The sequence below is a fragment of the Syzygium oleosum genome, unplaced genomic scaffold (genome assembly GCF_021117445.2).
Source record: "Syzygium oleosum isolate NSW1041296 unplaced genomic scaffold, Sole_v2.1 Sole_v2.20, whole genome shotgun sequence".
Classification (NCBI taxonomy): domain Eukaryota; kingdom Viridiplantae; phylum Streptophyta; class Magnoliopsida; order Myrtales; family Myrtaceae; genus Syzygium; species Syzygium oleosum.
In genome coordinates, this window is record NW_026607504.1 from 4,899,043 (window position 1) to 4,913,226 (window position 14,184).

Here is a 14,184-nt window from a genome sequence, read left to right on the forward strand (position 1 = left end):
TTTGAGGTCAAAATCGATTCTTGAGTCGGCATTCACTTCTTTTTGAACCCAAATACCGGCTCATTTCAAATACGATCTCGTAAACTCAATCGGACTTGTCAATAGACATGCGGCCTTACTAAGTCAAGGAATTTGAGGGGTGAGGACGCTAGTATCACAGGTGCGGGGTTTGACTCCCGCGCTCTACAAGAGTTTCACGGGTTTAAAATAAAACAGTGAAATCAAAGTATGCGAACCACCAAATTTAAACTAAATACAAATAAAAAGTAAAAGTCAATTCAAACACGTCATCAATTTGAGGTCAAAATTGATTCTTGAGTCGGCATTCACTTCTTTTTGAACCAAATACCGGCTCATTTCAAATACAACCTCGTAAACTCAATTGGACTCGTTAATAGGCACGGCCTTGCTGGTCAAAGGGATTTGAGAGATGAGGACGCTAGTATCACAGATGCGGGGTTTGACTCCCGCGCTCTACAAGAAGCAGACACAAAAGTTAAAAGAGTGATAGGAGTAGGGGTGTATAAACTGGACCGCCCGAACTAGGAACCGCCCGGACCGAACCAGAGTGGCCGGTTCAATCCCGTTTTGGAGAGTGTCGGTCCGGTTCCCGATTCCAAAAAGTGAAAATCGGTGTCCGACCGGCCTGGTTCCTGGTTTCAAGGTGGGAACCGGACCACTTGGACTGCTCAGACTGGACCGACCAATATAAATAAGTAAATATATATATGTAGGCATGAGCTACATTGTTGTTTTAGATGTTTTGGTTTTTGCTGTTTAGACATTAAAATGATGTCAGCACACATCTTCATCCCTTTTGAGCATGCTGATATTATGTATGATTGGGGAATCTCACCATGTTTGGTTGGAGAATTTCTCCATTGATCGGTTTCCGATCCTAGAAATTGGGAATTGGTCCTCCCAATCCGTTTTTTGATTCCACCTAGAATCGGATCGGACCGGGAACCGATCACCCCTAGATAGGAGAGTTAAAGATAAAACTAATAAACAAAAATTCAATCGGACTTGACCAAAAAAAAAAAAAAAACTCAATCGGACCACCCACACACACAGTTTTACTTTCTTGCTTTTAATTTCTGCTTTATGGCCTCCCTTCCCTCCCGAATTTCAAATAAAAAAATAATCACAAGTAGGTGGAAGTGGGGAGAACAGAAGAGAGAAAAAACTTTTTGAAGGGCCGGAATTAAGATTAACATCAAAGTCGAGGGGCTAAAGTGCAATCATCACCTAAAAGTTCAGAAGAAGCAAAAAAAGGGGGAAGAACTGCACCAACTTGATTCCCTGTCGCTCACCTTTTGATTATACAATTCATTATCACACCACACCACTCTCGCGAACGCGCAATCATCACCAACACCTGTCGGAAAGCGCATCGTCTCCGAGGGTCAAACTTTACCAATCCTCGCTGCACCTCTTGTCGATCGAAGTAAAAGGGTTTCTCTTTCCCTCTGCCGAATTGGCCATTCCCTTGGTAAAGCTCTAGCGAAGAAGCTCTCTCTCGCTGCTCTCGAATTGTCGTTTTCTCGATCGTCTTCTCTAACGGGTTTCATTGGGTTGCGTGCGATGTTGTGGGCGCTCCAAAGTTTCGATTTTGCGCGCGCTTCTGTTGTGATCGGCGGTGTGTAGGGCTTGGGAAGTCCGAGGAGCTTTCTTGCCCTTGTTGGGTTAGTGGGTAGTGATCTCTGCGTGGAGTTCATGGACAGTGAATGCTGCTAACGTTTGTGTGTGATTTGGGGGTTTCTGGGTATGATCTGGAATTTTGTGGATGCCCATTTGTTGAATTGGTCATTGTCTCGCCGGATATAAGACTGTGTGCCGAGTTTAGAGTCTTGAGCTTGAAGTTGAAGTTGCATTTGTGCTGTGGATTGTCTGTGTGATTTCTAGCTTATTTTGGTTGATTCGCCAGCTTTAGCAGTACAATGGAAGTGTGTGTAGTTTGAGAATTCTTGCAGTTTGTAGTATATCCTTGTGCAGTCAGTCATAACATGTTCCTTTGTTGGGGTGATTTACGTGTCATAATTTTCAAGTGGAGTTGCTTAGCTCTTATATGATAGATTTTTAACTGACTTAAATGTTTGTTCTTCCCGTTTTCTTTTTATTTGCTTGTTTTAAGTTGTTTCACACTGAATAGATTCAGTTTTGACATTGACTAAGTGCAGGCACTATCTGATATAGAGGTATATTCTTTGTCTAGTTTCTACAGCTTGGTAACTGATATGTGGTGGTTCAATGTGAGCTTGTAAGGAATGGTCACTAACTATTAGTCTTCAATCCGTGTTTGAGAAATTTTTTCATCTATTATTTTCGTCAAATGTGTCTTTACACCTACCAAATCGTCGACTTCCTGTTATTTTGACTGGATATTTTGCAGGCAATCTCATGTTCTTGTGCTGCTATATTTCTTGAACTCCCTAGATTATGTGAGATGACTTGTATGTTTATTGTTCTTTAGCATTCAAATTTAATGGACCTTTCTACTAATTGTGCTGCTCCTACACTTCTGAATACAAGAGGCGATTAATATTATAAAATGGTCAATCTTGCCATGGTTCTTAAACGCTTTATAATGTGCTTTACAATTAATTCAGATATCTGGTCGGATATCTTGACGTTAAATAATTTTGTTATTCTTGTAGTTTTATAGTATTTCCAACTTTAAACTGTCCTAAGGTTCAATTTTATAGCCTTTATCCCCGGTGACCTATAATGCAAAGTACCTGTAAAATTTTACTATTCCAGGGTTTTCTGTTTGTTGAATCTTCTAGCTGATTGAGGTTAGATGTTTCTTTGTTCGGTAGATTTGCATGTAAAATACTTTCCTTTCGGATAGGAAATATATATGTTTTTTCTTTTTTTGCTTGAAGTGTAAATAGGTGTTGCCTGAGTTGCGAGCACTGATATTGAAGTCCAGTAACAACTGTGCCATGGTGCGTGATTGTGTCAGCTGGTCATTAGCACATCATGGTTGTGGATCTTTTATCTTTAATTTCTATGCAGATTCATTTTGTATAAAGATGATGTTACCAGGAGATAGATGTATAATTTCCTTCCATCGTGTATGCTTCTCATGGAATTGATTTGTGCAGTTATCTCTGTTTTCTCTATCCTGATCACAAGATGTTTTCTAGCATTCAGACCCTGAGACTCCTGGTTTTACTTGCCCCTTTAAGTCTGAAGTCAAGATGGCCGCTGAGGAAGGTCTTGATTTGCAATCTCTGAAGGCCCAGTTAAGCCAAACACCTGAAATGTGGAAGCAGGAGATGGCACAGATGGAAACACGAGTGGATGCTTTGCAAGTCAAGCTTCAGGCGGTAAAAGCTTGTTTGCATGGGTCAGAGGAAGATGAAAGGAAGGAACTAGAGGTTCTATGGGAAAGGGTGAAAAGCATAGCAAAATTGTTGACCTACTTAAAATCAAAGGCTATGGTCATGGCTGAACCGCACTTGCATGAATCATTTGGTGTCAAAAATATGGAAGGTGTGGCACTTGTTGACAGAAGTGATAGTCCATTGCCTAGTTGCTCTAGTGATGCTGATCTTTCTTTAAGTGTCAGTTCAGATGGAGAAGATTCATTGAGTGGAACTGCTAAGTGGCAAGATTGCTTTAATGAAAAGGATGTGGCCTATATTGATGAATTACTCAAGTCGGTGCAGATTGTGACTGATTTAATGGAATCTCTTGTTAAGAGGGTTCTTTTGGCTGAATCTGAAATTGCAATAGAAAAGGAGAAGGTTACTTTTGGTCAATTAGAGATTAAGAGGAAGGCTGCTCAAATTGAGAGCATGTCCTTAAAGTTAGCAGAAATGGAGAGGTTTGCTGTGGGTACGAACAGTATTTTGAATGAGATGCGGCAAAGGGTTGAGGATTTGGTGGAGGAGACATCTAGACAGAGGCAAAGAGCTGAGGAAAATGAAGTGGAGCTTTCTCGTGTAAAGCGTGATTTTGAGTCTCTGAAATCGTATGTTAGCAGTCTCATTACAGTGAGAGAAACTCTTCTCTCATCAGAGAAGCAATTTCAGACAATGGAGAAGCTTTTTGAACGGTAATATGCACTGATGTTCTTGACCACTACTTATCTAGTCTGCTTATAGTGTGGTTTGGGTTTTCATTCATCCTGTGCAGGCTAGCAGCCCTGTTCCTCTAGGGGTCACTTTGAAATGGTTTCTCTTCTTTGTCTTCATTTGCTAGGGGTAATGTTATGACAATGTATGATAGTCCTTTATTAACCTATGGTACAGTTCACCACGCTTCATAAGCCAGGGCTGTTCAAATGCATTTTCACCAAGTTTGTTCGGGTATTATCTCATGCTTTTAAATGTCAGATGCGGTCTATCTTCACTACTCGTGTTTCCTTATATTTGCTTCATTTTTGTCTTTGCTGCAAACTTCTTTCTGCCATGTGATCTTTTGCCGGAGTTAAACAAAATTTTGGATGGAGCAGGCTAATGGCTAAAACAACCCAATTGGAGAGCGAGAAAATGCAAAAAGAGGCAGAGGTGAAGAAACTCATGGAAGATAATGTGAGGTTGACTATGCTTCTCGATAAGAAGGAAGCACAATTGATGGCCTTGAACGAACAATGCAAGGTCATGGCTCTCAGTTCGTTGAATATTTAGGTCTGCAGTCTTATCATCTCCATGTCACTGTTCATATTCTTGGGTGAGTTTCTCTGTTACGTGCATACCCTGTCACGTGCAGCAACAAACAAACCAGCTGGATCGATGGTATGAAGTCTTCATTGATTTATGTAGATTGTAAGATTGTGAAGACCAGTAAATTTTCCCTCGAGAGACTTGGAGACTAGTCACTGTATTGTTGGTGGCATGAGCCTGAAAAAGTGTTCATCCGAAAAGGCATTCTATTGGGTGCAGAACATGATTATGATTTAGACTTGTTTAATTTTCTCATGAATGTTCTGCTTATAATATAGGGTTCAATTTCCACAAGCATTGTGATTTGTGCTGAAATTTCTCTGGGAAACTGGCAAGTCTCCGACTTGGAGCTTCTGCAAGGGAGGTCCAAATAGAGTGGTGGGTTGTTTTTCGTGATCTGCTGTTCGACTTTGAATCGAAGTTTAGAAGATGAATCCAGATGGGGGCATTCGATTAATGCTTTTTATTGTCACCCTCAAGAAAGAGCACCGATACTCTTCCTTGACTCTCAACATCTACAAAGAACACCCGCTCTTCATTTTGCGATGGTTTGTGGCACCACGAGATTTCTTTGGCACATTGTTGTTTGGAAAAGATATATTTCACTTGGTGATTCATGTCCATGGGTTGAATTCATTGCAAGATCGTGTCAAATCGAGTCGGTGCGAACTGCAAAGTGCTATGTTATCATACTCGTTTAGAAGAATGACGCAATTGATGCAGTTTACGCCAATAACCGCTTCACGAATTTCATTACATCTAATATTAGCTCGAACTTTTAATTTATTCAATATAGTTCATGAACTTTAAGCTAATATTTAATATGATCCTTGAACTTTTAATTTGTTCGATGTCATCCTTGAATTTTTATATACATGATCTAGATCTCGGGGCGTATGTGAAAATCTTCAATGTAGTCCATAAACTTGCAATTAATCAACAAGGATTAAGCAGTGGCAACAATGTTTTTCATAAATTTGGGATACCGGGATAACAATAAGTTCAAAGATGACAATGAATAAATTAAAAGTTTAGGAATCACATTGCACATTAGATTAAAGTTTAGGGACTAAATTGAACAAATTAAAAGTTCGGGACCAAAATACATATTGGGTCAAAGTTGGGACTATTTGTATCATTTCTCCTTTAAAAGAATGATGCAATTGATGCAGTTTACGCCAATAACCGCTTCACAAAGTATCAAATATTGTAAAAGATTGTTACCTTAATATTCATGTTAATTGGATTCATGAACAGAGATTAAAGATAATTATTACAATATTGAACTATAAAAGTTCTTTCAAAAGTTCTACCATGCGAGTCTTTGCAATCAATTTAGAATTCTGAAAAATTAACTTTTAACAGCCCCATCCTAACAATGCCTTTGTTAGACAACATATGTATCGTGCTGAATATCTGTGATTATCATAAAAGCAATTATAGTATACAAAAGATAGAACAGCGATCCCATCAATTGGAGACGGTAAAATAGTTTTACTGAACATATGATCGCTAGTAAAAAAGTCAATTACGGCTTAATAAGAACTTTCCAAGTAAATGGTCACGAACGTGCTTTGAGTGCATTCGAAAAATTAAATTGTAACAAGCAAACATTAATATTCATTTTTGATATTTGTAGCAATTGACAATCAAATCTTTTTTAGGAACAATGAATGGTTTGGAAAACATTTTCCTAAAAATGATAGCTTATATCGCTCGAAATAATTAGTCAATGAAAAATATTTTAATTACCGAATTTTTGTGAACGATAAAAGTATTTTTCGTTCATTCATAGTTCTAAAACTTGTCACGAAAATATAATTGAGTACTAAATCTTTCAAAAAATGTAATTAAGTCCCAAAACTTATTAAATTGGTGCAGTCAAGTCTTTCTATTAACTCTGTTCAACTTGATTAACGAAAAATGTATATGTAGCTTTTTTTAAATATTTTATCTTTCCTACATGGCTTTTAAAAATGTTTTTACACTCTTACGTGGCATTGATTTTGGCCTAAACCCTACAAAATCTTAATTAAATCAAATTATTTTTTTTGAAAAAAACAAAAAAATAAAGAAAGTTAAAAAGAGGCAAGGGCATGGTCGGCTAGCACTCGCTACCACCGCCCCCACCGTCTCCCGGAAAGAGACCTTTTTTATTTTTTAATATAGTATAATTAAGATTTTGATTAAAAAAATTAAGCAATGTTGTTTTAGTTTTATATTCCATATTTTAGTAAGGTCAAAGCCATGAAGGAGGGTACATATTAAGCCAAGTCAGCATTTTTCGTTATATGAAGTTAACGGAACGTCTCGATTGCACCAGTTGATAAGTTTTAGAATTGGATTGTACCTCTTGTAAGTTTTAGAATTTCATAACTCTTTCATGATAAGTTTTAGGACTTTCAACGCACTTATTAATCTATTATTTTGTTTGCTCTAAAATCTCATATAAATCCATATTTTACAATCTCTAACCATAAATACATGGTGAGGCCAACTGTCAAGATCCCTCCCCATACTCGACCCGACCCGCCCATTGAGCAGGCGTGGAACTTTTGCCGTAGCCTGCTCACTGACCTAAAAAGAACAGCTTTTGTAAGACCGTCGGTGGCGCAAGATGCTCGGAGCCAATGCAATTATTAATGCGATTATCCCAACTGTATTTAGTATTATAAGGCGGGCCAGGATTGGGCACGCCCATGGACCGCCCGACCGTTGATCAAGTCTAATTGTGATCCACATGATAAAGAAGATATAGCCATATTAAAATATATTACTTCTTCAAGACCCTTTTTGGTTTTTAAAATGTCGGCCAAAAAACTAAACTAATGTACTTTTTGGCCCACGTTGACCCGGCAGCCAGTAGGAGCGGTCCCTCCAAAGCGAACAACCAAACGGTATAAATACTCCTCCCAGCTTCGCCGCGCAGAACCCTAGACAAAAGAAAAATCACTTCCGAAGCCATGGGGGCCTCCACCGCCCAGCCTCCGCCGTCCTCCGCCGCCGCGCTCCCGTCGACCGCCGACTCCGTCCAGCTGTCTCCGGCGTCTCAGGTAAACCCCCTCGCTAGCCCCTGGCCGGAGAGCGCGCGCGATCGCCGGTATCTTTTTCTTCTCTCTCCGCTCGATGCCCCCCGCGTGCCGTGGATTGTTAGCCTAGGAGAAGAATCTGTCCGCGCAAATGTTGAATTGATTAGTCTCGTTTCGCGATTCATGCTGCTCTTGCCTTTTGTAATTCTCGCGCGTGAGTTTGTCTGGGGACTGTGTGGTACTCGAGTCCAAGGTTTTGCTCCATGCGTGTATATGGTTAAGAATCTGTTGATTGTGGACAAGGTCGATCAGATTTCGCGGCAAAGTTGTCTTCTTTTGCGCGTCGAGATGTGTACGGCCCGTGAAAGGAGGAATTTTTGAGAATGACAATCCCATTTTATGTGGAAGAGAGAGGCGGGGAGTTTGTATAACTCGATACGTGCTCCCCAAATAACTCCTCCAATTAGCGAGGAGATAAAGGGAACTTAATAAAATATTCCAGGATTTTATAAATGGTAGGCAGTTACAGCGCGTCGAAGATTCTCCTTTTCTTTGTTCGAATTCATGCACGTGTTCGCGATTAGGGAATTTAATGTGTTTCATTGCATTACCATGAGCAGAAAAGGATTGGAAAGCTTGCCGACATGGTTCAGGCAACCCTCGCCAAGTTGGGACCTACCAATGGAATGCCTGCATCCCATTCCCGAAGTAGCATCGAGAAGCAACTTAGCAAGTTATTCCCAACTTTCCAGACTCCCGATCACCCTACCTATGCCTTGGTATTTACGTTTTTCTTTTTTATCTCATTTACTGCTCTTCCACGTGCAATCCGTGGAGCATCCTGCTTGCATGGGTTTTTCTTGCATATTTTTGGTAAACCTGCGCTTTACAATACGTTGATTTGCACGTGCATTTTGTCTAGATGATTCGCAGGGCAATTGAGGAACTAAATGAGGAAGGGGGATCTAGTGAGGAATCGATATCTAAATTCATTAAGGAAGAATATCGGGATTTGCCATGGGGACACGCCAGCTTGTTGAGTCATCATCTAAAGAAGCTCAGTGAATGTGGGGAGATTATTTCTGCTTCTATGAACCATTACACTTTACCATCCGGTGACAACAATTTCTCGGTACCTGGTCGGAGGGATAAAAGTAAGAGAGGTGGCCGGCTAAGGAGCGAGAGAGAAAAGTTACCCAAAAAGAAAGATGCATTCTTCGAGAAAGAGAATGTTGGAGTAGGGGATAGAAGTAAGCAGCAAGGTTTTGTGATTCAAGTTACCAACCCGCCGAAGAAAGCTCTCCGGTCATTTAGGGGGACTGAGGGCAAAGATCAGTCTCAGCATCAACAAGTTCAGCTAAATAGACTACAGGAGCTGGACATGATGAAAGAAGGAAGAATAGGGGTTGAAGCAAATGAAGTACCACATGAAGCACATATGCAGGAATGCGAAAGAATTGAGGTCTCGGAGAAAGCACGAGAGGGAATCGTTCAAGCGATTGAAGAAGAAAAACATGAATGCCAACAATCCAGAGCAGTTCAGCTGAAAGAGAAACATCTTCAACAGCGTGAAGTACATGAAGAATCCAGAGCCCCAGAGCAGGAAAATGAAGTAACTGAAAATCAAGCTCAATCGCGTGAGCAGCATGACAAAGATCGTAGTCAATCAGTTGTTCACAAGGATGAAGCTCAAAAACAAATTGATGCGGTTGTTGTGGAGCAGAATTTACGACATCAAACCCAGGATAACAAAGCCATGGAAGAAGAACATTCAGGACAAGAACTTGATCGGAAATTAGTTGAACAGGATAAAAGAAATGAAAGGCGACTTCAAGTCATCAAGGAGCATGACCTACAAGATCAACAGAATGAGGTCCTTGGCGTAGAACTCCAGATGTTGGAAAAAGAGATAGCAGGGATGGAAGAGCTTACTAATCACCCGAGGCAACCAATTGAATTGGCTGACGAAAATGTTGTCGCGCAAGAAACATTAATTGAATCGAGCGACAGAAGTACTGATGTTTGGTATGCTCTTTCCCCTTTATCTCCACCTTCCGTTCTCGTTTCTTACAGATTGACGAGCACCTGGGTGCTAAAAAGAGAACAAGTGATGAAAGTATAGTAGCAAAAAAGTTAAGTAATTAGTTGATATAAATTACAACTAGCAAAGTTCGATTGATTGAGCATAGTTAGCCCAACAATCATACCGCGGAAGTTTAAGATTACCTTTTTGTCTATTTTGTTGGGATATATGACCATCTTCATTATAACAATGTGCGGACATTTAGGAAATTTTTCGGTAACATTAAGACATTGCAAACCTCCATCCCGTTGCCGTATAATGGCCTGATGATAATCCGATGACTGATTTTTTTTCCCCTTATAAAATAGCACTGTGCAGGAGCAGCTACAGGAGAAACAAGGGGAGATTCTCTCTATTGTGGTCAGACCGGATCCGCTTCCTCATACTCCTACTTTTGAGGAAGTAGGTCCATCACATATTTCCAAGGTAAATATACATGCTGGTCTTTGCTAGAGGCGATGAAGTTTTGCTTGTTTTCCTTTGATCCCTCTGTGCGAACTCTGCTGTTATAATTGCTTATTTGCTTCACAAATAATCAGGAGAAGTGTATAGATTTGCTAAAGCGGAACAAAGAGATTGAGGGTCGGCTCATGGCAATTTTTGAATCTTGGAATGCAATGGAGTCATCAACCCACATTTCTCGGCAGAATCTGTTGGTGGAAGGCAAGAATCATGAAGCTTTAGAGGGGCAAATGTTGACGAGTGACATTGGAGAAATAGAAATTTTCACACAGATGTGCCAGCAAGAAGGGATTCATACTCAAGTGAAGGCACCAATATTCAATATGAAGAAACAAGTGGAGCTTTCTAGTTCCAAGAGGCCACCAGAGGTTGAAGCAGCAGTATTGCACAATCAATCTCTGAGGGAGAAGCAACCAAAGCTCTCTGACAATGACTTACCCAGGTACGTGTAACTATGTTTTCTTGGTAGTTCCAAGTGGGCTACCAAATTTCAAGTAGCTTCTTGAGAAGCAACCTCATGATTTGGCTGTTTGCAGATCACTGGAAGTTGAACTGGAGGCATTAACAACTAATCTTACTGTGGACAAGTCCGCTGGATCTGGTTCAATAACTACTGGTGCCTCTTTTGATGTCCCACTCGTGGATTTAGGGAAGTTTAAGAAGGTCCGAGAAACCGAAATTTCTGATCCTAAATATCATGGTGAAGTTTTTAGTCAGCAGAAGACACCTGAGTCTCAGTCAGATGCTGCCATTAATGCACGAGAGGATGCACAGGCCTATGAGCAAGCACAATTATTAGAACCTTCATATGAAGGAAAACCTTCACAGGTTAGATCGCCATTGGAAGAAGCACCTGCTTTGCCAGATGGACCTGTGGATTTGGAGCACGGTGAGAGAAGCCAAACTTCATACCAGGTAAGCTAAGACAATCACATTTCTAAGTTCTTTAGGCAAGCAAATTCACGTTCATGTCATGCTTCCTGCAGCTAATAAAGTGAATGGAAACGCGGGAATAGTGAAAATGAGTCATCGAGAATACGGTTCATGTGATTTTGAGATGAACTAATTCTCTGTTTCACGTATCTGTTGCAGCTCGATGGGGAGAGGCAGCAAGAACTTTCTGTTCATGGCCATGTGGTGGTGCCAGAAGCAGCCAAATTTATGCCTCCGGGTCAGACTCAACTGCAGAATCTTGGACAACAGCAGCCAGCGAAATTACAGCCTTGGGGACAAGGCTTCTTGAATGTCAAAGGAAATGGCGCTTCTGCCTTTAAGATGAAGTCAATATCACTACAGAGCGAGCAACTGAGTCCTGAACGGCATGAATTCTCTGAATCCCAAACAAGTTCTGTATCTGCCCCTGTGGTTGGACTGCCTGCAGCAGTGCATCATGAGCAGGTGCAGAATGAACTGCGACGAGAAAAATTTCTTCCTCGGGATTTTAAGCTTCCTCCTTCCAAAGCATCCGCACTCCCTTTAATTACTGGGCAAGAGAACGAGGCAAACGAGAAAAGCAGGCCGATCAGGTGCTATGGCCTAGAGTTATTTGACCGTGAAGCAGTTGCTCCTTTCACATTTCTGCGGAAGTCCTTGCAGCCAGAGCAGCAGAAACCCCTCCAATCTGAAAAGATGGCTACAATGGCTAAAATGTTACTTCTTCGGCATAAACAGGAGCAGCCATGCGAGCTTAAGCGAATTAAGAACCATTTGCAGCAAGATGAGCCAAAGCTTCAAATTGAAGAACCGGAATCAAATCATCGGGTGTCCAAAATGAATTTGGAGATTCTGCAAGAGGCAGTGGACATTCCACAGCAACCGCAGCATCGGAAAAGCAGGAGGAACACTAAACTGCAAATGTTACGACAACAATCATCGTCGTACAAGAACAAATTGCGCCCTCGAGCGTCAGAGCCCATTCAAGTCGATCTTGGCTTAGATAGATTACCTGCAGATTTGTTGCCATTAAATCATGAGACTGCTGTCAAGGCTGTTGTGCAACCACAGATTGTGCGACAGGGACAACCACAGCTTAAATGCTGTGGGAGGCCTCCTAAAACCAAGCAGCAGGGACAACCGGAGATTAAACGTCTTGGGAGACCTCCTAAATTAAGATCAGATGAGGATGGAGTTGTCGGGACCTCTCCTTTAGATCAGCATCATCAACAATCATGCGGTCCAGTCCTAGGGAAACCTCACAAACGGAAAGCCGGTGATGCTACATTTGAAGGAACCTTGCCTTCTGATGCTACATACGAAGGAACCTTGCCTTCTTCCGAGCATGCACAGAAGCGGCATCTTGGAAGACCACCTAAAGCCCAACCTGTTTTACATGCAGGACTTTTTGATCTGACAGAAATTGATAAATCGCAGAGGTAATGTTCTGTTATAAGTAGCTGGCAATCTCAGATTTGGCTGTCCTCTTGCCGAATCACATGTAGCTTTCACAGAAGCAACCATGTCCAGGAAAGTCTAATGACTGCCATGGCCACTACTTCGAAGTTAGTGGACGTAGTGCCTCTCTGATGCTTTCGGTTGACAAATTGTGTGCTTTCTGTTGAGGTGCCAAATTGAATACTTGTTGTGGTGCTATGAGATATTTTTATGCATTTAGGCACTAATCCCCAAATAGCTTGATTTGTTACTCACTGAAAAAAGCTTAATATCCTTTTGAAATTATCTGAAGGTAATGGATGGTAATTTTTTTCTATCAGGCTTATATGAAGGATGCAATAGGAATTTCCTTTGTCATTGCTCTCTGCATCTGGACAAGCGTTGCAAATCCTACGTCGAATCTTGACGAGTGATGATGATTCTATAGTTTTTTTTATCTTGTAATGATCTGTAACTTCTGTGCATAATCATATCCACTGATCTTGTGACCGTTTCATCTTGGTCAATTTATGATAATTGTAAATTATATCATGTGGATGTTTTGAGGTTGACTTATATCTTTTATTTCTCCGAAATTGATATTGATTTGATATGATTTGTGCTTAGAAAATCTTGCATAGTCTTTCTCCACCAAAAACATGAGCAATGGGACTGGCAAGATCATAATGTTCTTGTCGGTTAAGATCTGGCTGTTCCTTATGCAGCATACACACTAGTGTGATAACTTATATTTGTTACGAATAAGATCTGTGAAAGTGACATGATTTTCATGTTACTTCAGAGTCGAGCTTCCATCTGGTGCTTCGAACCGGCAGGTCGCGGGTGGAGAAAGAATCAAGAAGCCCCCTGAGTTGGTGTGTGCACCTCTACAAGTTCAGGGTGAAGGGGAACTCCCGGTGTAAGGTGCATGTTGTCGTGGACCCAGTCAAGCAACCTCATGGGCGAGGTAGCGGCCAGCGCAGTGGTCACAAAAAGCACCTGTCAGGCATGAGGCTCCACCTCCAGCCAGAAGGTCGATCTCAACGCTTGTTGGAGGACTAGTCGGGTGTAGAGGCCAAGATGCCGCAGGTGGTTGCTAAGGCCTGATAAGAGTGCTTAAAGGGATATTTATATATGTGTGTAATTTGCCTCTTCCATTGCCCTGATTTGTCTTATAAAGTCCGTTGCCTGTGGATGTGCTTTAATTTGGGAGTTTTGCTTTGTAAAGAAAGTATCGGATTAGTCTTCGACATGTTAGCTTTGTGTATCTGTTATTTACCATCCGGACCGAGTTATTCTTTTTTGCTTTTAAGTTGTCATGCTACAATTGGCGGAGAGCGTCCGTGTGGGTGCGTCAATCGGGCACTGTATCGACATATGTGGCAGTGGCACCACAAAGGCACAGTTTAGGAAGGGTCTCTGTATCTCTGTTACTGTTTTAGTTTAGAAGATGGAATGTTTCAGTCAAGTGTCTCTGTATCTCTGTTATTGTTTTAGCTCAGAAGATCGAATGTTTCAGTCGAGGAAATTGCTTTGATTGTATGAAACAAGCAAGTTCGGATGAATT

General features: G+C 41.1%; 2 protein-coding genes across 6 annotated transcripts; both read left to right on the forward strand.

Annotated features, from left to right (window-relative positions):
* The first annotated feature begins 1,279 nt into the window (after positions 1 to 1,279).
* LOC115683684 (uncharacterized) lies at positions 1,280 to 5,294 on the forward strand. Of its 3 annotated transcripts, XM_056320481.1 has the most exons (4): positions 1,280 to 1,492; positions 3,150 to 4,063; positions 4,463 to 4,639; positions 5,003 to 5,294. In XM_056320481.1, the coding sequence occupies exons 2-3, from the start codon at positions 3,204 to 3,206 to the stop codon at positions 4,635 to 4,637; spliced, it is 1,035 nt and encodes a 344-aa protein (XP_056176456.1). In that variant the 5' UTR covers positions 1,280 to 1,492; positions 3,150 to 3,203; the 3' UTR covers positions 4,638 to 4,639; positions 5,003 to 5,294. The 3 variants fall into 3 exon arrangements, with proteins under 3 accessions (XP_056176456.1, XP_030464115.1, XP_030464116.1); XM_030608255.2 differs by lacking the exon at positions 5,003 to 5,294 and having other exon boundaries at positions 4,463 to 4,970; XM_030608256.2 differs by lacking the exon at positions 5,003 to 5,294 and having other exon boundaries at positions 3,157 to 4,063; positions 4,463 to 4,970.
* A 2,286-nt stretch (positions 5,295 to 7,580) lies between these two features.
* Positions 7,581 to 14,085, forward strand: LOC115683671 (uncharacterized). 3 transcript variants are annotated; one of them, XR_008818622.1, is made up of 9 exons: positions 7,581 to 7,726; positions 8,323 to 8,481; positions 8,625 to 9,727; positions 10,094 to 10,211; positions 10,325 to 10,689; positions 10,784 to 11,162; positions 11,340 to 12,619; positions 12,959 to 13,078; positions 13,420 to 13,559. XR_008818622.1 is itself a non-coding variant. In XM_030608233.2 (8 exons), the coding sequence occupies exons 1-8, from the start codon at positions 7,637 to 7,639 to the stop codon at positions 13,538 to 13,540; spliced, it is 3,615 nt and encodes a 1,204-aa protein (XP_030464093.2). In that variant the 5' UTR covers positions 7,581 to 7,636; the 3' UTR covers positions 13,541 to 14,085. The 3 variants fall into 3 exon arrangements, 2 of the variants coding, with proteins under 2 accessions (XP_030464093.2, XP_030464091.2); XM_030608233.2 differs by lacking the exon at positions 12,959 to 13,078 and having other exon boundaries at positions 13,420 to 14,085; XM_030608231.2 differs by lacking the exons at positions 12,959 to 13,078; positions 13,420 to 13,559 and adding an exon at positions 12,686 to 12,921.
* The last annotated feature ends 99 nt before the right edge of the window (positions 14,086 to 14,184 follow it).

Coding starts and splice junctions, on each gene's coding strand:
- LOC115683684 (XM_056320481.1), top strand. CDS start 3,204: ATGGCCGCTGAGGAAGGTCTTGATTTGCAATCTCTGAAGGCCCAGTTA. Junction 4,064..4,462: donor ATGGAGAAGCTTTTTGAACG/GTAATATGCACT, acceptor TGGATGGAGCAG/GCTAATGGCTAAAACAACCC.
- LOC115683671 (XM_030608233.2), top strand. CDS start 7,637: ATGGGGGCCTCCACCGCCCAGCCTCCGCCGTCCTCCGCCGCCGCGCTC. Junction 9,728..10,093: donor GACAGAAGTACTGATGTTTG/GTATGCTCTTTC, acceptor CTTATAAAATAG/CACTGTGCAGGAGCAGCTAC. Junction 12,620..13,419: donor GAAATTGATAAATCGCAGAG/GTAATGTTCTGT, acceptor ATGTTACTTCAG/AGTCGAGCTTCCATCTGGTG.